The sequence below is a fragment of the Rhinatrema bivittatum genome, chromosome 3 (genome assembly GCF_901001135.1).
Source record: "Rhinatrema bivittatum chromosome 3, aRhiBiv1.1, whole genome shotgun sequence".
In the NCBI taxonomy this organism is placed as follows: domain Eukaryota; kingdom Metazoa; phylum Chordata; class Amphibia; order Gymnophiona; family Rhinatrematidae; genus Rhinatrema; species Rhinatrema bivittatum.
In genome coordinates, this window is record NC_042617.1 from 215,359,862 (window position 1) to 215,386,259 (window position 26,398).

Sequence of the window (26,398 nt, forward strand, 5' to 3'; positions counted from 1 at the left end):
ACATCACCTTCTAGCCTCTCAGCTCTCAGGGATCAGGTACTCGCTCCTCGAGGGCCTGCTCTTCCTATCCTGGAGTTCTCCATACTGGGGCTTGTACATATTCCACTGTTCTCATTCTCAGTTCTTTCCACTATAGTACTGCTACCGGAGGAGTCGCTGTTCCAGCGCCTGAGGGAAACTAGCCCAGCCGGGCTACTTCTATTGCTCACCACTACCACCTCTGGTGGCTTCATCACATTGTCTAATAAAAGATCAATCTCTGTGTTTGTGTATCCTAAGCTGAGCCTGACCTGTGGCCTCTCACGGGACTTCCCCCGTGGGCGTGGTCAGCTGCCACAGTGTTCAAAGTTCCACCCAAACCTCACTAATTATAACAGCATCTGACGTCAGCTTCCCGTGCTAACTCTCCGTGGCTCCACCCCCCTGGGGTCATCCTCTCAACAACTTCTGTCCTTCCAGCTCGCCCTCTCTCTGTTCCCTCTCCAGACCCTGCTGTGCTACGCACCCCGCAGCCGAGACCTCGCCTCCCGAAGGTGAGGCTCACAGGGCTCCTCCCCGTGGGCAGTACACCTCTCACCTCGGCCCAGGGCCCACATTCCTAAAAATCCTAACAGGAGGGACTCTGCTTCCTGCCGCACCACATCAGGCAGGCCGGAGATAGCGTCCAAGAGTCTGGCACTCTGCTGTAATAGCAGTCTCTCAGCCTGACTGGCAACCAGTTCAGGTTCTGGCTTTGGGGTCAGCTAGGTGCAGGTCCAGGTCACTCATCATCTGGCTCCCCTAAAAAAGATCATAAACAAATGAGCACACACTGCCAATTGATGTGTTAGGTCCTTAGGTTCATATGGCATGCATGGTACAGTACATACACCTCACTACTAATCCAGTGGTATAGAGCTATGAATGACTCAGGCATTCTAAATGTCCAGAACCCAGCTTTATACTCCTGGTGGTATTCCTTGTGGCAGAGGGGAGGGCTTAAGGCACAAAACAGAGCACTTGGGGATTAGGACTTTCACAGGACAGAGCACTGTCACTGTGCTGCACAGAACTGGGTCATAATCTACCAGTTTCACAAACAGAAGGCCCTGTCCTTGGAAGAATCCAGAAAGTGTATAGCTGAGACCATCACTGTTCTGTGCACTGCAGGGACACCTGACATTTCTTATCTGCTAGGGACATTGTAAGGTGTGAAGTGGCTGAGGAGCTAGGCCTAGGGTGACCTTACAGCTCCTTGTCAAGGGTGAAAAGCCAATCCATTGCTTTCCTCACAAACGTGTTCTGCTTTCTCTAGTGATCTCCATATGAAAATATGAACACATTGTGTAAAGCCAGGAGCATGTTCCTGGTATTTCATGTTGAACAGCAGCTACTTGGTCAGCCTACATAGGCCCTAACAGGCCCTCCCCTATGCATTTTAATATACAGGCTAGGCAAGTACACCTTAAAGACACAGCTTTAATAGGCCAAAAATCAAACAGATTGCATTTCTTCACACACATGAAAGAACACTGCACGCTTGGTCCTAGTTTATATGACCAAAGCTGCAATACTTACAAGCTGTGTGCTGGCTTGGTACATATATGTGAAAATCATGCATTCCTACTATCCTAGGATAATGAATGCTCAAAATACAATGGCCCCTGTGTCCCTTACAAAGCGTAACCTAAACTGCTGTACTCTATAGTGTGTACATACAGATAGTTACAGATGTGAGCAATGTGGCTTTCCATACAGTACCAGAAAACATTTACTAGTTGAGTAGCTAGAAAAAGGCTTGGTTAAGTAGCAGTGCTAGATGGTTCTTAGTGCAGGTTACAGAAACTTTTTTTTTTCTAATCACCTTCCTGCCCTACACAAGGCATGGTGTCAAGCTGACCAACTCCTCCCACAGCTGCCTCAGACAAGGTGCTGAGGATGAGCTGCTCAGAGGGAGTGAAGCTGATGTTGCTGCCTTCTCCCTCTGCATTCCTCCTGGCCTGCTTCCGCTTCACAATTCTCCTCAGGTCCCTCCACTTGTGCATCAGTTCCCCAATGCTCCGGTTGAGGTGGAACACCGAGTTGACAGCGTGCCTGATCTGCTTCCAGATCTGCTCTTTCCTGTATGCACCCACCGTCTGAGACTGTGGACCACACAACAGATTCTGGTGCCGAATGACATGCTCGACAAGCATGTCAACCTCAGCTGGTAAGAAGTTCGGCTTACGAATCAGAGCTGCATGTGCCTGAGACATGGTGAAGGTGGCCATTGAGTGTACCAGTGATCCTTTTGTAGGGAGCCCAGTTTGCGCGTTTCTCACCCACAGCTGTGTAAATTACGTGCACAGGTGGGTCCTATCAGCATGGATTGCAGTTACGCGCGCCGGCAATTAAAATTGATGCAGAACTTGTGCGCGCTGGCTGATTTGTGTGCGCTGCCCATTAATTTTAATGATGTGCATACCGCCTATTAACATCAATGGAGCTGTGCGTGCTGCAAAATGTGTGCGTGCAGCTATTATGGATTATACTCAACATGTGCGTGCTCTTTCCTTTCCCCACCGGTAATTACGAGTAATCACCTACCAGAGTCCAGTTTGTCTCCATGCATTGTTAAACCCTGGGGAGGACCTCAGTGCCCTGCTGGGTGTAACACTAAGTGGTATAACAACATTTATGAACCTTGAAGAACCATGATACTAAGCTTAAATTTCATGTAGGTAATAAGCTTTGCCAATAATCTTTTAACATAAACTCTCCATCCAATACCCTAAACTATAACACTCTGGTTCCTCCTCTCAGGCCTAACCTGACATTCATACTCCCACAGAACCCCCATCTGCTGTAATAAAGACTGTCTATTTACTCCACGGGGGTGTGAGGCACGTTTAATTAATGCGGGCCTGCACCCGCCACCAGGCCCTCCGAAGGCGTGGAAAGTCCATCCTACAGCCACGTATGGGGAACAGAGATCTTTCTCTCTCTACCAGGGACCCCAGCAGTTTGTTCCTGGTGGTGAAATTTGGCTGCCTGCTTCTGCCAGCCATCTTGGGGAGCGGGCGAAGCGGGAAGTCCCGTCCTCGCATTCGCATGGGCACGTGTGTGCGATTGCAGGAGGTGCACAAGTGTGTAAGTACACTTGCCTGTGCTGTGGCATGACCAACACCCTTAAATCATGGCCAATACATACGCGGATTTTGTATAGTGCGCGCACAAGTGTGCAAACTATTAAAAAAATAGATGTCGCCCACTATGCGTACAGCAGAGCACGCTGTTATATAGGAACACGCACATCTTTGAAAATCTACCCCATTATGAATAAGTCTAGGGTGCATATAATTATTTATTTATTATTACACTAATAACTTTTCTGTACATGGCATATTACTGCAGATAAAAATAAACAAAAAGCATTTGGGGGTCTGTGAACATTTTAGAGATTGCACAGGAGTCCACGCTCCCAAAAAGGTTGGGAACCCTGGTATAAAGCATTTATCAGACCTACATTCTAAATTTCGGGTTCAGTTCTAGACATCCAAATGTTTACAAAGATACAAAAAAGAATCACTACACAATTTTTTTTTTTTTAATTTAGATTTTTATATTCCGCTTTTCAGCACTTGGATCTGTCTTCAAAGCAGATTACATTCAGGTACTATAGGTATTTCCCTATTCCCAGAGGGCTTACAATATAATTTTGTACCTGAGGTAATGGAGGGTAAAGTGACTTGGTAAAAAGTACTTTTATTGAATCTTGCCCGATTCTGGCCGAGTTTCGCTCTTCTAGGAGCTGCTTCAGGGGCTTATCAGCCACATCTGTTGGCTCTTCCAGGAGCACACTATTTTTAAGTTTAAGGTATTGAACGTTGACTCTTTTCATACATACGGACTGTGTATGAGAAATATACTTATTGCTTGAAACCACACTAGTGTAAAGATAGTTTCACCATCAATATCGATACTTGTTTGCCATCAGCTAGACTGCAGTGCTCGTGAAAGAGCCAACAAATGTGGCTGATAAGCCCCTGAGGCAGCTCCTAGAAGAGCGAAACTCGGCCAGGGTCTGGCAAGATTCAATAAAAGTCCTTTTTACCGATCCTTCTCTTTGTGTTTATCGCTGCTAGCCATCTTGTTTCTTGGGTAAAGTGACTTGCCCAAGGTCACAAGGAGTGACAGTGGGATTTTGAACCATGGTTTCCCTGGTTCATAGCCATTAAAAAAAATAATAATTTCTAATGGCAACCTAGCTTTCAACATTTTTTGCATAGTGGAATGCAGACCAGTGTAACTAATATGTATTTCTCTTTGTAGTGGAGCACAGCAAAAAATAAAAATAAAGGGGACACTGGGTTTTACATATGCAGCAAGATTTCCCATACTGGAACTTTGTTACATTAGGAAAAATACATTCAAGAGATTTTATTGCTCTATGCAAATAATAAGTGATTCTACCAGGATCTCACACATAATTTCTTTTTACTGATGGAGCTACAAATGGGAGTATTGTCTATCAGGGAGTTACAAATTTCATCACCTTCAAAGGAAAGGTTTTTTTTTTTAAACATTTTGCCATCAAAAATAATTACAGCAACAACACAAAATCAGTTGGACAAATTTTTTGATATTTTTTGGTTCAGTGGGTTCCTCCTGTCTAGGATGCAAACCAATATATTGTACACAGCAGTGCAAATTTGTCAGCCCTAAGCAAGTTTTTAGAGGAAAAACATTGATGTGATTTAACAACAAGGTAGTGAACAGTTAAAAGTAGATTAAATTCAGGTAGTTATTTCCCTATCCCCAGAAGGCTCACAATCTAACAGAGTCATTTATCAAATACGTTAGGGCCTTATTACAGGTGTTAGGGCTCTAACACCCATGATAATGTCATAACGCATTGCAATATGCGTATGCAAATTTTAAAATGTTTCCCAAATGGGAGGAGTTAGGGCGGAGTACATTAAAAGGAGGGGTGCTTAGCGTTGCGTGCGATAGTATAATGCATGTTATCGTGGGTTTTAATGCCGGAAATAACTATACTTTTTTTTTTCTGGCGTTATGCTTTGCTATATGCCCGAAACAGGATTTGCGCTAAAAATTGCAAATCCCATTTCGGGCAGGGGAGAGAAAAGGTGGGGGGGGGGGGGGGGGGGGGGGGGGGGGGAGGGGAAAGAGAGAGAGAGAGAGAGAGCCTCTGGGGAGGCACATATCTTAGTCAACTTTTTATACCATTGTAGGAGGGGCAACTAGTGACTTGAGGTGAGGTTTTGTTGGTGGTCTAGATTTGGGGGGGCAGATTTACATGCACAGCCAGAGGTACGAACAGCACAGTACACATCAGTGAAGATTTGATGTGATTTGGAGTGAGAAAAGGTACACAAAGCTGAGATTTGTACATTGTACTCTTGATCTAGCTTGATAGTGGCTAGGTAGAGAGTGCCTCAAACTAGGTCGAGAATATAAGTGTTGTGCTCGTGGACCCTTGGACCGAGGGGGGGTTGACGCTACCTGTGGGGAGGAGCCCCAGAAGTCCCTACCATCGGTAGGTGAGGCTGGAGACAGGCAGAGACCCCACTGGAACTTCACCACTACCAGCCCACATTCCCCTTAGGTTGAGCCCTTGGGTGCCGGGGCCAGCTGGCTTACATGGTGTCTCTATGATGATGGAGCAGGCGGCGTCACTCGTGGTCAGATTCCAGGCAAGGGGTCGAGGCAGGCGGCGTTACTCATGGTCAGTGCCCAGTCCAGGGTCAGAGCCGAGAAGATCCAGGAAAGCATGGAAGGAGACCAGGAACTCAGGAGCAACTCTTGCTCACCAGAAGCGAGGAGACCTGTTGCCAAGCCGTCTGCTAGCAGCAGGGTGCAGCCTTATATAAGGCTGAGGGACTGAAGGAGGGCCGGCAGCATTTTCCCGCTGCGGGCCCCTTAAGAGTCGGGAAGGGGGTGTGCGTGCACACCTAGGGGGAAGTCCTATGTGAGAGGAAGTTGGTGGCGTCTCGGCCCTGGAGGAGGCAGGGGAGACATATGGAGCACCGGGACGGAGAGGCTTGTGTCGGCAGCGGCTCCCTGCCGCTGTCAGGGAGCAAGGGCCTGCTCCTGCCACGGCGGGATGGCAATGGGTGCATGAAGCCGGTTGCGGGGCTGTGTGGCCAGCAAGCAATGTACAAATCTAATCTTTTATAACCTTTCCTCACTCCAAATCACATCAAATCTTCACTGATGTATACTGTGCTGTTCGTACCTCTGACTGTGCATGTAAAACTGTCCCCCAAAACCTAAGCCACCACCAAAACCTCACCCCGAGTTACTATTTATTTATTTAAAGGTTTTACTATACCAACATTCGTTAGATACATCACATCGGTTTACATTAAAACATAACAATAGCAAAATATGCTTTACAGAGAAAACAGTGGAATTAAACAGTGAGTTGTAGCTACAGGGGAGAGGAACAAGGGGTGAAACTATATATATGACACATAAATAATAACAAAAGTTTACCAAATATTAGAAGCTTGCAGGTTTTGGATTGGCTATATGTTTAACGGGAGTGGGGGTAAGCTATATAAAAAACCCCCAACATAGATAATTACATTGTTTACGGATATTGGCAACTGGTGAGGGGGAGTGGGGGGCTTAAAGAGCGGGTTAAGTGTATGCTTGTAAGAAAAGCCAGGTTTTTAGTTTTTGTGTGAATTTTTGTGGGCTTGTTTCTTGTCGAAGGTCAGGGGGTAGAGTATTCCATAGTGTGGGGCCTGCAATGGAGAGGGTTCGCTCTTTGGTGGAGTTATAGTGGGTACGTTTGGGTGAGGGTGTGTTTAAGGTTGCTGAGTATTGGGGACGGGGTTGGTCTATTGTGTTGCGGAAGACTAAGGAGTTATTTAGCCATTTCATATTTTGGTTATGTAGGGTTTTGTGTATGATGTTGAGGGTTTTGTATTGGATGCCTTGTTGTATGGGTAGCCAGTGTAGATGTTTGAGGATCGGGGTGATGTGCTCGTTCCTTCTGGTGTTGGTAAGAATATGAGCGACTGCGTTCTGGAGCATTTGGGGGGGGGGCAATGTGGATTTTGGGGAGGCCAAGTAGGAGTGAGTTGCAGTAGTCGACTTTTGAAAATATGGTTGCTTGAAGCACTGTTCTGAAATCATTGAAGTGGAGGAGGGGCTTTAGTTTTTTCAGGGGTTGTAGCTTAAAGTAACAGTCTTTCATAGTAGTGGTGATGAATTTTTTAAGGCTGAGTTGGTCATCAATGATGACGCCAAGGTTCCTTACGTGATGTGTGATTGGAATTGATGGGGGGGGGGGGGGGGAGTTGTGATTGTGTTGGGGTGAGATTATCATGAATTCCGTTTTTGAGGAGTTGAGTGCAAGATTGAGGCTGGTGAGGAGGTTGTTTATAGCGGTGAGTGCATTTGGTATGGAGTTTGTTATGGGGATGACGATTTGTACGTCATCTGCAAAGAATGGTGGGTGAGGCCGAGTTCGGAAAGGAGATGGCAGAGGGGCAGGAGGTATATATTAAACAGAGTCGAGGAAAGTGAAGAGCCTTGGGGGACTCCTTGGGCAAGGTTAATTGCATTGGAGTCGTGATTCCCTATTCTGACTTTGTATTGGCGGCCTTTTAGGTATGAAGTGAACCATTGAAGTGGGGTACCTGATATGCCAATTTCAGGAGGCGGTCCAGTAGGATTTTATGACTTAAGGTATCAAATGCCGCAGATATTTGTTATTTATTTTAACTTTTTATATACCGGCGTTCCTGTATGACATACAAATCACACCGGTTTACATTGAACCTACAAATTCGCACGCTGGCAATACATAGAACAGGAGATAAGAGAACCAGGACAAAGGAACTAATATTATAAGCTCTAAACTATGAATCGGCCCAAGAGACCGCGACAGATTACAAAAATAAGTAGATACAGTCATAAAAAACACATGTAGATACAGCGAGAGTAAAAAAACATGCAATGAACTACAGGAATGAATAAATACATTAGAATACAGAATGATCCATGAACAGCATAACATCACTACTTAAATGGGTTAAAAACATAAGCTTTGACAAACTTTTAGCAGACTACAAATATACAGAGTTGAGAATAACCTTTTAGAGAACGACAAGAGCTAAGAGATCTGGACCTATATGAGGGTAGGAGATCTTTTCGGAAGAGGTGCAGGATAAATGGACCAGTTAAATGAGCATTAAGGGCGGGATTAATGGAGAGGGATGTAAAGACATTATGGACAAGCCCGTTGCGAGTCAAGGTGAGAGAAGTTAAGTTTCAGGAAAGGCTTGGCTGAAAAGCCAAGTTTTGAGTTTTTTCTTGAACGCCATTGGGCAGTGTTCTTGTCGGAGGTCCGGGGGGAGTGCATTCCATTGTGTAGGGCCTGATGTGGATATGGCGCGCTTCCTTAAGGAAGTATTTGCAGGGGGGAGCATACAACATGCCTATGTATGCTCTTCTGATGGGTCTGGATGATGTATGAGGGCGCAGTTGGGTGCTTAAAATGAGGGGAGAGAGGTTGTGCAAGGCTTTGTAGATAATTGTGAGAACTTTGAAAAGGATCCTGTATTTAATGGGCAGCCAATGGAGGTTCCGAAGGATGGGGGTGATGTGTTCTCTTTTGTTAAAGTTGGAGAGAATTCTGGGGGCGGAGTTCTGAGCCATCTGAAGAGGTTTGATGGTGTTGGCTGGGAGTCCGAGCAGCAGTGAGTTACAATAGTCAATTTTAGATAGAATGATGGATTGCAGCACCATACGGAAGTCGTTGAAGTGAAGGAGCGGGTTTCAGCTTTCTGAGGACTTGCAGTTTGTAAAACATTCCTTTGTAGTGTTGTTTACAAATTTTTTTAGCTTTAGCTGGTTGTCAAGTAAGACTCCTAGATCTCTGACATAGGGTGATTGATTCAAATTTAAGTTAATAAGTTGAGGAGAGCTTGGTGAGTTAAGAAGTGCATAGTTGATGTCTTGAGAGATAAGGATCTCCGTCTTGTTGGAGTTGAGAACTAGGTTGAGGCTGGAGAGCAGATGATTAATTGACTGAAGGCAGTTGTTTCCAGTGGGTCATGGTTTTATGTAGGGAATCTTTGATCGGGATGAGAATTGTCCATCGTCCGCATAGATGTAATGAGTTAGCTTTAGATTTGTGAGTAAGTGGCAGAGCCGGAGAAGGTAGATGTTGAAGAGGGTAGGTGAGAGAAAGAAACCTTGGGGGACTCCCTGGTCAGAGAGGGACGGGATGTGATTCTTTGTTGTTTATCCTAACTTTGAAGAACCTGTTACACAAGAATGAATTAAACCAGCTGAGTGCAGTTCCCTTGATGCCTATGTCTGCGAGACGATCTAGTAGTATTGCATGTTTTACCATGTCGAAAGCCGCGGAGAGATCTAGGAGAACAAGAAGATAGGGTTGTCTTTTTTCCAGGTTTGTGAGAATGGTGTCCATGAGAGATAATAAGAGGGATTCTGTGTTTAAAGATTTACGGAAGCCGTACTGAGAAGGGGCGAGTATATTATTTTCCTCCAGGTATTCCGAAAGTTGCTTGTTAACTACTTTTTCCATCAGTTTGGCGATCAGAGGTAAGTTCGCTATGGGGCGGAAGTTGGCTGGGTCCATTGGCGGCAAGTTTGGTTTTTTTAGCAAGGGTTTAAGAATTGCCAGCTTTAGCTGGTCTGGCACTAGCCCTTGTGTTAGCGAGCAGTTAATGATTTCTGCAATTGGCTTTGAGATGGTATTTGGGATGGTGATGAGAAGGTTCGTCGGTAGTGGGTCCGACGGGTGAGAGGAAGGTTTCAGTTTCTTGAGAATATTTTCTATCTCAAGAGATGAGGTAGATTCAAAGGATTCAAAAGTTGTATTTCGTTGCAGTATGAACGAAAGAGGGTGTTATAAGGGGGTTGGTCAGTTTGGTGATTTTATCCTTGAAATATTTAGCCAGTTCCATGGCTTTGTTAAGTGCTTGGTCATCCGGAATAATGGAAGGGGATGGTTTCGTGAGAGCTGATACGTAGGAAAATAGCGCTCTCGAATCAAAGATGAAGTGATGTATTTTTTTTTAGAAAAAATCTTTCTTTGTTCTATGAATTGCGTTCCTGTAGGTATTGAGGAGGGATTTGTAGGAGGCTTGCGTCGTGGAGGAGGGGGTTTTTTCTCCAACAATGTTCTTTACCTTCTTAGCTCTTGTTTGAGGGACTTAAGTTATGGGGGTTGAACCATGGTTTCCCTGTTGTCAGGAGAGGGTTGTAGCACTTTAGTGGTGGTTGGGCAGGTTTGGTCCGCAACTTTATTGGTGATTTTGATCCAAGAGGAGGTAGCTGCACTTGCGTCAGAGAGGTCGAGTTGCGTTAATTCCTTGGAGAGCTGACTGCTGAGGAGGTCTGAGGGGCAGGGTTTCCTGAATTGAATCGTGGTATTCGAGAAGGATTGCTGTGAGTGCTTTTTGATCTCAAGTGCCGTGGCAATGATCCTGTGATCTGACCAGGGGACCGGAGAGCAAGTGGGCTTGGTGGAGATGGAGATGCTTTCATTAATGAAAATAAGGTCCAAGGTGTGGCCCGCTTTATGAGTAGTGCTGTTAACAATTTGAGTGAATCCCATGTAACTGAGCAAAGAGAGTAATGTTTCGCAGTTAGGGGATTGTGGGGAGGCGTCAACGTACAAGTTAAAGTCTCCCATAATTATGGCTGGTTTGTCAGCGTTGAAATGTTTAGCTATGAGTTCAATAACGGGAGAAGGGTCAGAATCTAGGGTTCCTGGAGGGGCGTAGATTAGGCCAATTTGTAGATAATCAGATTTGAAGCAGGAAAATTTGAGATTGGTTGTTGTATTTGAATGTTGTAGGATTAGACCTAATCCTTTTTTAGCGGCTAAAAGGAGCCCTCCTCCTCTTTTTTTTTTGGGTCTGGGGATAGAGAAGATGTCATAAGATTGAGTGGGAAGCTGATTCGTTAGTACTGTATCTGTGGGTTTCAGCCATGTTTCTGTGATTGCACAGATGTCTGGCATAACTTCAACCAGATAGTCATTGAGAATGTGGGGTTTTTTGGTGAGTGCATTGAAAAGTGTTAGTGAGAAGAGTGAGAGACCAAGAAATTGAGGTGATAGGAGAGAGTCATTATTGAAATTAGCCTTTGTTGTCGGATGATGGGAGGAGATGTAGGTTTAGCGTGCCTTCTGAGTCATTTGCTGATTATGGGGATGGCGAAGGTGTGCATCTTGTAGTGAAGCTACTGTTCAGAATGATAGGAGGGAGTGGAACTGCTGCTGTGATGATGGCCGACTCCGGCCAGTAAGAGCCGGGTGAAGGGAGTTAGGTGCAGATATAACCAGGGCTGCACGAAGGGGCGCACAAAGGGGCTGTAATGCAAGTAATGCAAGGATGTAATGCTTGCAAGGATGTATGATTGGCCTTTGTCTAGTCCTTTGAGTAGGTGGTCGGTGAGGGAGAGGAGGAGGGTTTCTGTGTTGAAATATTTGCGGAAGCCAAATTGTGATTGTTGGAGGATGTTATTATTTTCTAAGTAGTCAGTAAGTTGTATGTTGACAACTTTTTCCAGGTCTTTTGATATGAAGGGCAGGTTGGAGATAGGACGGTAGTTGGTCAGATCAGTGGGGTCGAGCTTTGGTTTCTTTAAGATGGGTTTAACTATTGCTTGTTTTAGTGAGGAAGGGGACATGTCCCAGGGTGATAGATGGGTTTATGATGTGTGTTAATGGTTGGGCTATGGCGTTGGGAACAGAGAGGAGGAGTTTTGTGGGGATGGTGTCAGATGGGTGAGATGATGGTTTCATTTTTTTTTTTTAGGATGGATTCTATTTCTGAGGGAGCTGTATTTTCGAATGAGGTTAGAGGCATGAGGGGGTATCTTGAGTGCCTTGGGTAGGGATGAGGTGTTGGGGAAGCGAGTCATGATACTTTTTATTTTATCATGGAAGAATTGGACTAAGTCCTGGCATTTTGTTGCTGCTTGTTCGTCTGGCATGGGAGGAGGGGAAATTTTTGTAAGGTCCGAGACGTAGTTGAATAGGGCTTTGGGGTTGAAGTGAAAGTTATGTATGCGTTGAGCATGGAAATCTCGTTTGGTTTTGAGGTTGTTCACTACAGTGGTAATAAACAGTTACTTATATGAGAGCCTTATAAACAGTCCTCTCTCTCTCCAGGAGCAGCCCAAATGATTATGGGTATTTTTTATGGTGTTCTTAAACTGGAATGAGATGAAATATGGTTACTAAACAAGGACCTTTTGAAGACTATCCTATAAATCTGGTTTCAATTCACCAGGAACCAGTTCTGTTTTCCTGTTCTGTTGCTGAGAACATTGCATATGGTGCAGAGGATCCCTCCACAGTCACAAACTGCAGAGATCCATAGGGCTGCCGAAATAGCGAATGCTGCTGCTTTCATTGGAAACTTTCCCAAAGGATATCACACCACAGTTTGGAGAAAAGGGTATTCTTCTTTCAGGTAGGTTCAAATTGTGGCAAAAAAAAAATCTGCCCAGGAAGGGGCAAGAAGAATGCAGGAGGAGGAAGAAGTCTCTCTCCCTCTCCTCTTTCTTCTTACCTTACTGCTGGTCTAGTTTTTCTATTAGCAAGAGCTCTTTTCACAACAGGCTTTTTTCCCCCCACTCATCTGGATGGCCCACTGAGCACATTTCATTGCATAGTATCTCACTATATTTCTGTGTTTGCATACAGATGACAAGGCGTCTGAAGGAGATGCATACAGAAGCCTTGTGGTCTGTATATATCTCCTTCACATCTGGTTAGTTTTCTAATACAATTTTGTTTTTATTTTCTTTTTTATGAATGAGATCAGCACTTATCCCACTTTATAGGATTTTGCTAGGCCTGGTTTTATTTCCAGTGCACAGTGTTTTTATATAGTCTGAACTAGAAAATTCTTTTCTGCAACCCCTATAACACAATTAGCCACCAATCTTCAAACACAATACCTGTGAACCTTTGAATTGTGGTCTACTTGTGATTTGGTGTGGAATGGGAGGGGGAAACATATGCATTAATTTCTTGTCTTCTTTTCTCCATTACTCTCTCTAACAAACCTATTCTCTGTGTCTCAACCTCCCCCCCCCCCTTCCAAACTCCCTCCAGAGTTTACCCCAGTGCTCTCTCATTTATCCCTTTGCTCAGTCTCGGGCTCAACCCTAATACTCTGTTGGAGATGTGGACCCTTGAGCCGGCTTGAGAGATGGTGGATCCACTGAGGGGAGGCCCTCTAGTGGTACTCGTAGCCGGGAGGCGGAGCAGGACCAGGAGACCTGACAGGAGCTTCACATATATGAGCCCACGCTCCCCTCAGGTTGAGCCCTTGGATGCTGGGGCCGTCAGCACTTAGGTGGAGGTCTCCTGGCAGAGGGAAGTCCAGTAGGCAGTCCAAATCAAGGCTGGCGGAGGTCCAGAGGAAATGGAGACGGTCGAGAAGGTGAGGCAGGCAGCAGCGTGGTAATACAATAAACCAGGCCAGAAGTCGGGGCAGCAGAAGCTGGAATCCGGAGTAAACACACCAAAGGTCAGGACGAGCCAGAAGGCAGGAGAATCCAGATACCAGGGCCGGTCGGAACCGAGGAGACAACAGAAGACAGGAGCAGGAGGAGCGGAACCACAGGAGCAGGAACTCAGGAAGAGGCTGGAACAAGCAAGAACACAGGAACAAGCAACTAGCTACTCAGGATGAGCTGACTTGTTGCCAGGCAAGGAAAGAGTGTCTGGAGTGGCCTTAAATAGTTTAGGCAACAATGTAGATTAGACGCCAAAAGATGCCCGACTCAGGCCGAGTTTCGCCCCACCAGGGGCTGTATATAGATGAACACTATGTTAACCAGAAAATTCTCTTAAACTTAGTGCACCAAAAATCAAGTAGTCTGCTGGTTTGGGTATAATAGTGATCTAATTTAGACTCCGCCTGAGTCGGGCACAAATACAAATATAGGTCTCCATTCAAATAAAGCTCAAACTTGGACTACTTTTGGCATCTAATCTACATTGTTGCCTAAATGGCTTTCTTAGATAGCCTATCCTCTTGCTTCATTGGGTCCGTGGCCTTAAATAGGCCCTGGCTGATGATGTCGGATTTGGGGCCGGGCCGAGGTTTCCCGCCCCCGGCCCCTTTAGGAGTTGGGCTTGGGTGCGCGCCACGTTCCTAAGGGGGCGGAGTCCCTGAAGAGATCGGCGGCGTCTCCCGCGTGGGGACACGCCATGGCAAGGCCCTGGGACGGACCGAAACGGAGCAGGGAAGGCAGGCAGCTGACACCGGCATCTGCCGGTAAGGGAAGGGAGACCTGGCTGCGGCAGCCCGCGGCCGGGATTCCCAACATTACCCCCCTTACAACCCCCTTACAGAAGGATCTGGTTTGTCAGGATGATCCCGATGGAATTGATGGAGGAGAGACTCTTATCCAAGATGTTGGAGGTGGGCTCCCAGGTGTTTTTTCTCCGGGACCCGAAACCTTCCCACGAGATCAAGTACTCCCAAAATGTCCTGGACTTGGTAGATGGGGTGCTCATCGGTGGACCGTGTTCAGGGGTTGAGGAGGCTTGCGATGAAATGTAGAAAGTACTAAAGGTTTTAACAGAGAGACATGGAAAACATTATGTATCTTCAGGCTTGATGGTAAGCATAGGCGATAAGAGATTGGACCCAGGTGTTCACTTACTGAGAAGGGTCCAATGTACTTGGGAGCCAATCGCATGGAGGGAACCGAAGACGGACGTGGCGAGTGCTCACCCCACACTCGATCTCCAAGGTTGAAGAGTGGAGCCCGGCGACAGTGTTTATCTGCATCTTTCTTGGTGGAGTCAGCTGCCAGTTGCACATTAACCTGGGTAGAGTTCCAGAGTGATTGGAACTGCTGGGCCGTGAGCTGAGCTGCAGGTGAAGGCACTGCCAACGGGAGAGGCAAAGGTGGCATTGGTTGTTTTCCAGAGACAATTTGAAAAGGGGATGCCCCCGTCGCAGAGTGGATGTGATGGTTGTAGGAGAATTCTGCCCAAGGCAGCAGGGCTACCCAGTCATCTTGCCTGTCCCCCATGAAGAAGCCGAGAAATCCCTTTAGGGTGCAATTAGTCACTCTGCCTGGCCATTACCTTGCGGGTGAAAGGTGGACGTGAAGACCAACTGGACCCCGAACTTCTTGCAAAGTGCTGGCCAGTATTTAGCTGTGAACTGCAATCCCCGATCAGAAGCAATGTGCTGCAGCAGACCATGCAGGCAAAAGATATGTTATGTAAACAACTGGGTGAGTTCAAGTGTAGTAGGAAGCTTCAGGAGAGCTACAAAGTGGGCCATCTTCGAGTATCTGTCAATAGTGACCCATATGACTTTCTTCCCTTCGGACACTGGTAGGTCTACTACGAAGTCCATAGAGATGTAGATCCAGGGTTCCGCAGGTATGGGAAATGGCTGCAAAAGTCCCATAGGTGACCAGGTAGTGGGCTTTTGTCGGGCACAGGTTGGGCAGGAACTGATATATGCCCGAACATCTTGATTGATGTGAGGCCACCAGCAGTAGCGGGTCAGAAGCTCTAGTGTACGGGCCCTGCCGGGATGTCTGGCCATCAACGAATCATGTGCCCAAGACAGGACTTTCTTACAAAGGCAGAGTGGCACCACCATCTTGCTTGGGGGAACCAAGTTGGTGGCAGCTAGGTGGACCTTAGCTGGATCTAGAATATATTGGGGTGCAACTGGTGTATCTTCAGTCTCAGAGGTGCGGGAGAGAGCATCAGCTCTAGTATTCTTCGTGGCTGGCCGGTACAGCAAGGAAAAGTTAAATAGGCTGAAAAACAAAGACCAGCGAGCTTGTCGAGGATTCAGCCGCTGGGCCCAGCACAAGTATTCTAGATTTTTGTGGTCTGTGTACCGTAACAGGATGTTGGGCCCCCTCCAGCCATTACCGTCACTCTTCGAATGCCATTTTTTATGGCTAGGAGCTCCTTATTGCCAATGCCATAACTCTTCTTGGTGTGGGGAGAACTTCTGGGAGAAGTAGGAGCAAGGAAGTAGAACGCCATTTGCGGGAAAGCTTGGCTGAGGACTGCCCCCACAGCCAAGTCAGAGGCGTCCATCTCTACGATGAAGGGTCATGATGGGTCAGGATGACATAGGCAGGAAGTCATGAAGAAGGCCTGTTTTAAATCTTCAAATGCCGTAGGTGGCCAGTCCTTGGCATTGGCACCCTTCTTAGTAATGGGCGGTGAGTGGAGCTACCTTTTGAAAGTAGTGAGGGATGAAGTGCCGGTAGAAATTAGGCAAGCACCGAGAAAGCGCTGGAGGGACCTGATCCCCACCTGACGTGGCCAGTCCCTAATACCTTCTCGGCGTCCATGTGGAATTCAGTGGTGGACACTATGTATCCCAGGAATGGAAGAGACTCTTGTTCAAAGAGGCACTTCTCCAGTTTAGCGAAGAGGCGGTATTCCCAGAGGTATTGTAGTATGTGCCACACTTCCTTGCGATCAATGGAGAGATCCTTAGAATACACCAGTATGTCGTCCAAGTAGACAAATTAGAGAGGAGTGCAGCATGTCCCGAAAGATCTCATTCATGAGGTTTTGGAAGACCGCTGGAGCATTGCACAGTCCGAAGGGCATTACTAAGTACTCATAATGCCCGTCGCAGGTGTTGAAGGCGGTCTTCCATTCGTCACCAGGTTTTATTCGTACTAAGTTATACGCCCCTCAGAGGTCGAGCTTTGTAAAAATCTTGGCCCCCTGCAGGCAGTCCAGGAGCTCAAGGATGAGCAGGAGAGGATATCTGTTCCCAAGCGGGTGATGGCGTTGAGACCCCGGTAAATCTATACATGGCCCTTTACGGAACCGTCCTTCTTGGCCATGAAGAAAAATCCGGCTCTTGCCAGGGAGGTCGAGGGTCGAATGAATCCTCTGTTCAGATTGTCCTAAATATATTGTGCCATGGCTTGAGTCTCTGGCAATGACAAGGGGTAAACTCGACTCCGGGGAGGAGTAGAGTCGGGTAGTAAATCAATAGCGCAGTCAAAAGTCTGATGCTCAGGGAGGGTCTCGGCCTTCTCTTTAGAAAATACATCAGTGAAGTCTGTGTACTGAGCTGGGAGAGTCAAGGAGGTGGTTGCCAAAGGTATGCGGCCTCGAGGTAGTTCCTGAAAGCAGGAGGAGAAGCAGGCCGGACTCCAAGCCATGATTTGGAGAGTCTCTCAGTCTATGTGTGGGGAGTGCTTTTGGAGCCAGGGTAGCCCCAACACTACAGGGTGGGTTGCTTTTTCCTGAATAAAGAAGGAGATCTCCTCCTTGTGGAGAATCCTGTTGCAGAGGGACATTGGAGCGGTGATAACAGAAACATGACCAGGGAGAGGAGTGCCATGAATGGAGAATATTCGCAGTGGTGGGGTTCATGACAGCACTGGAAGCTGTAGTTGTTCCACCACGTCCGCCAAAATGAAATTCTCTCCGGCTCCCAAGTCAATGAAAGCCAATGTTGGGAACGATCCTCCCGAGTACCTCAGGGACACAGGAACCATGCACCTGGGAGCAGGATTCACACAGCCTAGGGTCCAGCTCCCCTGTGACACCTAGGCTCGGGAGTTTTCCGGACGCTCCTTGCACTGAGTCAACAAGTGACCCTTGCCTCCGCAGTAGAGGCATAGGCCCAGAGAGCGACATCGCTGCCTTTCATCTGGAGTAAGTGGACTGCAGCCCAGCTACATGGGTTCTTCTCCATGTGATGAATTGTGCTCGCAGGAGGAGGAGCCAGTGGAACCGGTCTACGTCTGGGTTTCAATTCCCGGGCTCGCTGCTGTAGACAGTGGTCAATCCGCCCAGTCAAGTCAATCAACGCCTCTAGGTCATCAGGAAGTTCCTAGCCACTGAGTTCATCCTTGATCCTTGAGGCTAGACCTTTGAGGAAGATACTTCACAGGCTGTCCTCCTGCCAGCCCAGTTCTGAGGCCAAAGTGTGGAATTCGACTGCATAGTCGACCAAGGGCCGGGACCCCTGGAGTAGGTGGAGGAGCTCTGTGGCAGCCGTGGATTGTCGGTCTGGCTCGACGAAGACCTGCTTGAATGCATGGATAAACCGCTGAAGATCCCTGAGCATGAAATTGCCTCACGCCCACAAAGGAGAGGCCCAAGCCAGGGCCCTGCCATCCAATAAGGATAGGATGTAGGTCGTCTTGATCTGGTCAGACGGAAACTGCGCAGGCTGATGAGAGAAGCGCATAAAGCAGTGATTGAGAAAACCCCGGCACTGCTTAGGATCCCCAGCGTAGCATCTGCATCTGCCTCCCGGCGCTGGCAGATGCAGAGAAGCAGCGGTGCTGGGATGGGTGGCGGAGGCGGAGCTGCAGCCTGGGGAGCGGAGTCTGGATGGTTAGCCAGCCAAAAGGTCCAAGCAATGTTGCTGCTGCTGCAAGCGTTGGGCCATGCCTGGAATGGCCTGGAGGCCGGAGAGGTCCGTCGGGTCCATGGCCTTGGCAAACTGTTGGAGATGTGGACCCTTGAGCTGGCTCGAGAGCTGGTGGATCCACTAAGGGGAGGCCCTCTAGTGGTACTTGTAGCTGGGAGGTGGAGTGAGACCAGGAGACCTGACATGAGCTTCACCTATATAAACCCACGTTCCCTGTAGGTTGAGCCCTTGCTGGACTTAGGAAGAGATCTCCTGGTGAAGGGAAGTCCAGTAGGCAGTCCAAGTCAAGGCTGGTGGAGGTCCAGAGGAATGGAGATGGTCCAGAAAGTGAGGCAGGCAGCAGCGGTGCAACACGATAAACCAGGCCAGAAGTCAGGGCAGGCAGAAGGCAAGCAGAAGCCGGAGAACACGCCAAAGGTCAAGACGGGCAGAAGACAGGGGAATCCAGAAACCAGGCCGAAGTCAGAACCGAGGAGACAACCGAAGACAGGAGCAGGAACGGAACTGGAGGAAGCAGGAGCACAGGAATGGAGACTGGAACAAGCAAGAACACAGGAATGGAGGCTGGAACAAGCAGGAACAAGCAACTAGCTACTCAGGATGAGCTGACTTGTTGCCAAGGCAAGGAAAGGGTGTCTGGAGTGACCTTAAATAGGTCCTGGCTGATGACCTCAGATTTGGGGACGGGCCGAGGATTCCCGCCCTCGTGGGGAGGACGCTGCGGCAAGGCCCCAGGATAGCCCAAAACGGAGCAGGGAAGGCAGCAGCTGACGCCGGCGTCTGCCGGTAAGGGAAGGGGGCCCCAACTGCAGCAGCCCGTGGCTGGGATTCCCAACATACTCACCCCCCTCAGGTATAGGCTGATAGGGCTTGTACAAGAAATTGTACTCAGCAGAGCCAGTCAGGGAGATGGATTATACTGTTGAGGACCATGAAACACACAAACTTTCATGGTTCATGGTGTGGATTGGGTATGTTTGTGAGTGTATGTTGGTGAATGCTGATAGTAATGAAGACATGGTGTCGATATACTATACTTATCATATTGTTTGCAGATTTTGTGAGTGTAAAACGTTTCATGGTGGGAAACCTATGTGGGGGTCCAGCCACTAAAATTGAGATGGTTCCCTAAAGGGAAAGAAAAGACAAAAAAAAATGCCAAAAGGGAATCATGATCCTAATCCACTTCAGATCACTTTGAGGATGGACTGCACTCAGCCATAAAACATAAAAAAGTGGTAACAGACTTTAAAAATTTGAAAACAGACAGCGTTTCTGTTGCGGTCCTGGTCTGCAGAGGTCCACGGACCATTTCCCTCCCTACCTCAGGGCTGCTCTCAGCTACCGCCGCGCATTTCTGAAGCCTGTTCAGGCCTTCCTGGCCCCTTCTCGTGGCACTCCCTCTGCGAGGGAGACGCCGCCAACATTCTCCAGCTGGCTCCGCCCCTCTAGGCATGCGCGCACCAGGGGCTCCGAAGTTAAAGGGACAAGCGCGGGAAAAGATGGCTCCACCCCGGGGGACGTCAGATGCCGGCAGGGATTTAAACTCTGCAACCAGCCTTACACTTTGCCTTGCAACAGGTTGCCTCGTTTCAGCCTCTAGTTGTTTGTTCCTGCCTTGTGCTTCTTTCCAGCTCCAGCCTTGTTCCAGTTGTTCCTGCTTCCGCTTGTTCCAGATCTGCCTCTGTTCCAGCCTGCCCTTTGTTCCTGCTCGATCCTAGCTTGGTCCAGTTCCGTTTTCTCCTGCTTCTGCTCCTGATTCGATACATCCGTGGATTCTCTGCTTCGCTGTCCGCCTCGATCCTTGATCTCTGCTGCCTGCCCCGACCATTGGTCCGTCTCCACGTTGTACTGCTCGCTGCCTGCCTCGACTCGGACTTCTCTTCAGACTTTCTTCTCCAGGAGGCCTCACCTAAGTCCAAGTGGCTCGGGTCCCCAAGGGCTCCTTTCGGGGGGATCTCGGGCTTCCAGTGGTGAAGATCCTGTTGGTTTCCTGGCTTCGGCTCATCTCTGAAACATTTACTATTAACATCCTCAACACTTTTGATTAACTTATCTTAATTAGAGTACCAGGGTTATTTTTAAACTAATGCCTCGCATATTCTAAAGATCAATGCAGCAGTACTAAATACCACAAATACCAAATGACTGCTAATGTCTGCTAGGGATTGCCAGTGTGTCCTACATTTGATCTTTCTTGGCTCATGTCTCCAGTTCCCTGAAGGTTGGCTGACCATCTGACTGTCTTCTTAGGTGTTTTCCCCCATACTGGATTCTCTGCCATTTCTGTGGGGTCTCCAAGGAGAAACCCACAGCTTGCATCTTATCTGTTTACAGAGGATATTTTAATAGTCCAGCCGCCCATTGTAGTTTTAAAGCTTCTTCCACTGTTTTGACTCTGGATGAGACGCCCTGGATCGTGAATCGGAAGCCAAAAGGGAATAACTACTTGTAGCGGTAATTTCCTGCACGTAGGACTTGCAGCACGTCTCGAAATTCTTGCCTCTTCTTTATTGTGATTGGAGACAGATCTTGGAATATTTCCACTTTGGCTCCGTGCCATTGAAAATCTGAAATTTGTCTCGCTTGTTGGAGTATTTTTTCTTTTTGATCATAAGCGTGGAAACACACCACGATGTCTCTAGATGCATTTCCTCTTATTTTTGGTGAGGGCTCTTATGTGCCCTATCCAGTTTAATCAACTGGTGTTGTGGGAGTCTCAGTTTAGTGGACCCTTGGGCCGACCTGCTGGAGACTAGGAAGAGATGGACAATGTCTCTGAACAGCGGGCCGGGAGGCAGATGTTCAGGCGGGACGTAGATGCTCTTCACCCTGGAAGCTGGTGCTCCCCCGGGAGGAGCCCGAAGGAGCCCAACTGCTGGGACTTAGGTGGCTTCACCCTTGGACGCCGAAGCCCCCCCCCGGGAGGAGCCCGTAGGGGCCCGGCCGCTGGGACTTAGGCGGGTTGTGGATCAGGACGGGTAACTGGAACCAGACTAGGACAGTAGTGATACTGTTACTGGGTTCGGGTTCTGGAACCAGGCAGGAACTGTAGCAGGACTCGGGTACTGGAACCAGGCAGGAACTGCAGCAAGACTCGGGTACTGGAACCAGGCAGGATCTGCAGCAAGACTCGGGTACTGGAACCAGGAAGGATCTGTAACAAGACTCGGGTACTGGAAACAGGCAGGAACCAAGCAGGTACTGTAGCAGGCAGGCAGGAACCAAGCAGGTACCGTAGCAAGCAGGCAAGAATGGAGCGATGTAGCCAAGCGGGTCACTCCGGGGCACAACGCAACAGGAAACCAGAATGCTAACCCTTTGCAAGGCAAAGGCTGGATGGCCGCGGCCGGCTTATCAAAGCCACGGCGTCTGACGTCAGGAATTGGGCGGAGTTGGCACTGGCGGGAAATGGGCTACAAAGGCACCCAAGTGGCGCGCATGCGCACGCCTAGGAGCAGAGCGTCCACTGGCCCCTTCACTGCGGTGCTGCCCCAGCGGGGACACCGCCAAACAGGCCGCAAGCCAGGACTCCGGAGGTGGGAGCAGGTCTGGGAATCAAGAGGTAAGGGCCTGGCCGCGGTGCTCGTGGCCAGGACTGCAACAGTACCTCACCTCTTACGCCCCCTCTTAGCCGGACCGGGTTTACTGGGTGGTCCTAATGAAACTGCCATAATAAGTCCTTGTTGAGGATATTACGGGCCAGTTCCCAAGAGTTGTCCTCTGGTCCACAACCCTCCCAGGCAAGCAAGTATTCCCATCGGCGTTGATGGAACCGGACATTCAAAACTTCACGTACTTGATACGTAACCTCGTCCGGTACTGAAGGGTCCGAGGGTTCAGGAGCCCTGGAGTGGTATCTGGACAACACAAGAGGCTTCAACAATGACAAGTGGAACAAGTGGAGAAGGTACAGAGAAGGGCAACCAAAGTGATAAAGGGGATGGATCAGCTTCCCTATGAGGAAAGGCTGAAGAGATTAGGGCTGTTCAGCTTGGAGAAGAGACGGCTGAGGGGGGATATGATAGAGGTCTTTAAGATCATGAGAGGTCTTGAACGAGTAGATGTGACTTGGTTCTTTTCACTTTCAAATAATAGAAGGACTAGGGGGCATTCCATGAAGTTAGCAAGTAGCACATTAAGACTAATCGGAGAAAATTCTTTTTCACTCAACGCAACAATAAAGCTCTGGAATTTGTTGCCAGAGGATGTGGTTAGTGCAGTTAGTGTAGCTGGGTTCAAAAAAGGTTTGGATAAGTTCTTGGAGGAGAAGTCCATTAATGGCTATTAATCAATTTTACTTAGGAATAGCCACTGCTATTAATTGCATCAGTAGCATGGGATCTTCTTAGTGTTTGGGTAATTGCCAGGTTCTTGTGGCCTGGTTTTGGCCTCTGTTGGAGCTGGGCTTGATGGACCCTTGGTCTGACCCAGCATGGCAATTTTATGTTCTTATGTTCTTACATCATGTATGCGCAAGGAGGAGGGTAGGCTAAATGGTATGAGACCGCTCCCACTCATTCGGCGACTCGGAAAGGCCCACAGAATTTCGGAGCTAGTCTTCATGAGGGAATATGTAACTGTAGATTTCTGGTGCTAAGCCAGACACTGTCTCCTGGGAGGAAGATAGGTGCTGGTTGACTATGCCTATCCGCCCACTTCTTGGCAGACAGGGCGGCTTTACGGATCTTTTCCTGGATAGAGCTCCACAAGGCACGGAGCTGGCGAGCTGAGAGTTGCACTGCCGGGAGTGCACTAGGTTCAGGTGAAGGTAGGGGCGGTCGAAGTTGCTTCCCATAAACAATGAGGAACGGGGAGCTTCCAGTAGCAGCATGCATGTGATTAATATACGAGAACTCCGCCCAAGGGAGTAGCTTGGCCCAATTATCTTGTCGTTCGTTCACAAAGGCATGGAGAAACGTCTTCAGGGTTTGATTGGTTCGTTCCGTTTGCCCATTGCTCTGAGGATGGAATGCAGACGAAAGACTAAGTTGCACATTAAAGCGCTTACATAGGGCTTTCCAATAGCAGGCTGTAAACTGTGGTCCTCGATTGGAGACGATATCCTGCGGAAGACCGTGAAGTCTAAAGATGTGCTGAGCGAACAGACCAGCTAGGTCAGGGGCAGAAGGAAGTTTTGGCAAGGGAACAAAGTGCGCCATCTTGGAAAATCGGTCCACGGTTACCCCGATGACCGAATTACCTCCTGAGACAGGGAGATCCACGACGAAATCAGTGGAGATATGTGTCCAAGGCTCCACCGGGATGGGCAATGGTTGCAACAAGCCCCTGGGCTTCCCGAGGAGCGGCTTTTGAGCCGCACAAGTAGGGCATGAGCCCACAAAAGCTTGGACGTCTTGTCTCACCGTTGGCCACCAGTAAAACGGTTTAACAAGTCTAACGTCCCTTTCCAACCAGCATGGCCCCCAGTGAGGGAGTCATGGGCCCAAGCGAGGACTGCTCTCCTGGAGCGATGCGGAACGACGGTCTTCCCTTGGGAGGACACTAAGGTTGCAGCAAGACTTACTTTTTCAGGGTCCAAGATATACTGAGGTGTATCAGGGGTCTCTTCGACCTCAGAAGAGTGTGAGAGCGCGTCAGCTCGAACATTCTTAGAGCTGGGTCGGTAGCGTAAGGTAAAGTCAAACCGATCAAAAAACAGCGACCATCGGGCTTGTCTTGGATTCAGGCGTTGGGCTTGCTTCAGGAATGCTAGGTTTTTGTGATCGGTTAAATTGTGACCAGGTGGTTGGCTCCCTCCAACCACTGTCTCCTTTCTTCCAGGGCAAGTTTCACGGCTAGCAACTCTTTGTCACCTACACAGTAGTTGCTCTCAGCCGGGGAGAATTTCTTTGAGAAATATGAACAGGGCAACAGCTGTCCAGAATCAGAGTGCACTGGCTCAGTACACTGGCCACATTGGAGGCATCAACTTCCACCACGAAGGGCCGGCTTAGATCCTGATGATGAAGGCAGGTGTGTAGTAAGAAGGCTTCCTTGAGGGCCTCAAAGCTTGGCAGGGAGAAGGAGGCCAATCCACCGCGTTAGCCCCCTTTTGGGTGAGGGCAGTTAATGGAGCCACAATACAGGAGTAGTTGGGAATAAAGTGACGGTAGAAATTAGAAAAGCCGAGAAAGCGTTGCAACGCTTTATGACCCCTGGGCCGAGGCCAATTCTTAATAGCCGCCACTTTCTCAGGATCCATTAGAAAGCCTGCTGCAGAGACTATGTAGCCTAGGAACGGCAGGGAGGTCTTCTCAAAACTGCACTTTTCTAGTTTCGCGTATAGACCATGCTCCCTAAGTATCTGAGCACTTGGCGGACATGTTGACTGTGTGACGGCAGGTCCTGGGAGTAGACTAACATGTCATCGAGGTAAACAATTACACAGGTGTTCAGAAGGTCCCACAACACCTCATTCATCTGGGGCATTACATAAGCCGAAAGGCATCACGAGGTACTCGTAATGCCCATCTCGGGTATTAAACGCGGTTTTCCGCTCATCTCCGGGATGGATTCTGACCAAATTATAGGCTCCTCGTAAGTCCAACTTTGTGAAAATCTTGAAGCCGATCAGGAGCTCCGGGATTAACGGAAGCGGGTAGCAGTCTCGCTTGGTAATAGAATTTAGGCCTCGATAGTCTATACACGGCCTCAGTAAGCCGTCTTTCTTGCTGACAAAAAGAAGCTCGCCCCTGCAGGCGACTTGGACAGGCGGATAAACCCCTTGGCCAAATTCTCTGTAATGTACTCTGACATGGCCCGGGTCTCAGTATGGATAAGGGATAAACCCTTCCTCGAGGGGGCATAGTACCAGGTAGCAAGTCAATAGCATAGTCATACGGACGATGCTGCGGAAGGATCTCCGCCTTGGTCTTGGAGAATACATCGGTGAAGTCCTCATAAGGTGCAGGGGACCCACAGCAGAGTGCATCAACGGAAGTGAGGAGGTCCTAGGCACCTTCATACAATTAGCTAGGCAGAAGGGACTCCATTTAACAATCTGTAGCGTGTCCCACTGTATCGTGGCGAGTGTTTCTGTAACCACGGCAACCCTAGCACCACAGGGTGGACAGCCTTATCCAGTACTAGGAAGGCTATCTCCTCCGAATGGATTGCCCCGGTGAGGACCGTAATGGGTGCCGTGGACAGCTGGATGGGACCAGGCAGGAGCGTGCCCTGGATAGAGGTAATTCGTAACGGGACCTCCCTTCTATGCATAGGAATTCGCAACTGGGAGACTAAGTCGTGCAGGATTAAATACCTCCGGCTCCAGAGTCCAGGAACGCCATCGTCTCAAAGGAACCTCTGGGGTTTTCCAGAGTATCAGGAACAGTGCATTGAGGAGCTGTAGCACAGCCTAGGAGGAGCTTCTCCCGACCTCTTAGGCCTTTGGCGTTTTCCGTACGCTCCTGGCAGCGTGCCAAGAAGTGGCCCTTCTGGCCACAATATAAACACAACTTCAATGAACGGCGACGTTGTCTTTCTTCAAGAGAAAGCGGGGCCCCACCAAACAGGCCACAAGCCAGGACTCCGGAGGCGGGAGCAGGTCCGGGAATCAAGAGGTAAGGCCTGGCCGCAGTGCTCGTGGCCAGGACTGCAAAACGGGGCATTTCTTCTACATTCTGATTTTCAGAATAAGCCCACATATATCTTGTATGATTTTGGCACAGTCCTGATAGCCTTCACCTTCTGGTATGCCCCTGAACCTTAAATTCCCCTTTCTAGAGTGATTCTCTAAATCCTCTAGCCAGCTTAAATGTTCACCCGCTCCCTGTTTTAGCTGGTCTACTTCTTGCTGCAGTACAGTTATAGCTTCACTGTGCTCCTCTGCCTGAGTCTCTATGGCGTCCACGCGGTCCCCCAGGCCTGCAAAGTTGCGACGGAGCTCAGCAGCTATCAGCTGCAATTCACTTTTTAAAGTTCCCATGCCCTCTTTCAGCTCACCAAACCACCTTTGAAAGTCAGCGCAGGTAATTTCTGTCTCTTCGGCCTCCCCCGGCTCACTGTTATTC

At 48.6% G+C, this 26,398-nt stretch overlaps 1 protein-coding gene across 1 annotated transcript in view; it reads left to right on the forward strand.

Annotated features, from left to right (window-relative positions):
* ABCB10 (ATP binding cassette subfamily B member 10) overlaps positions 1 to 26,398 on the forward strand; it is a 244,031-nt gene that overhangs the window by 162,643 nt on the left and 54,990 nt on the right. The window contains 3 exon segments of the mRNA XM_029594183.1: positions 12,267 to 12,338; positions 12,340 to 12,423; positions 12,425 to 12,449. Of these exon segments, the coding sequence (XP_029450043.1) occupies positions 12,267 to 12,338; positions 12,340 to 12,423; positions 12,425 to 12,449 (181 nt within the window).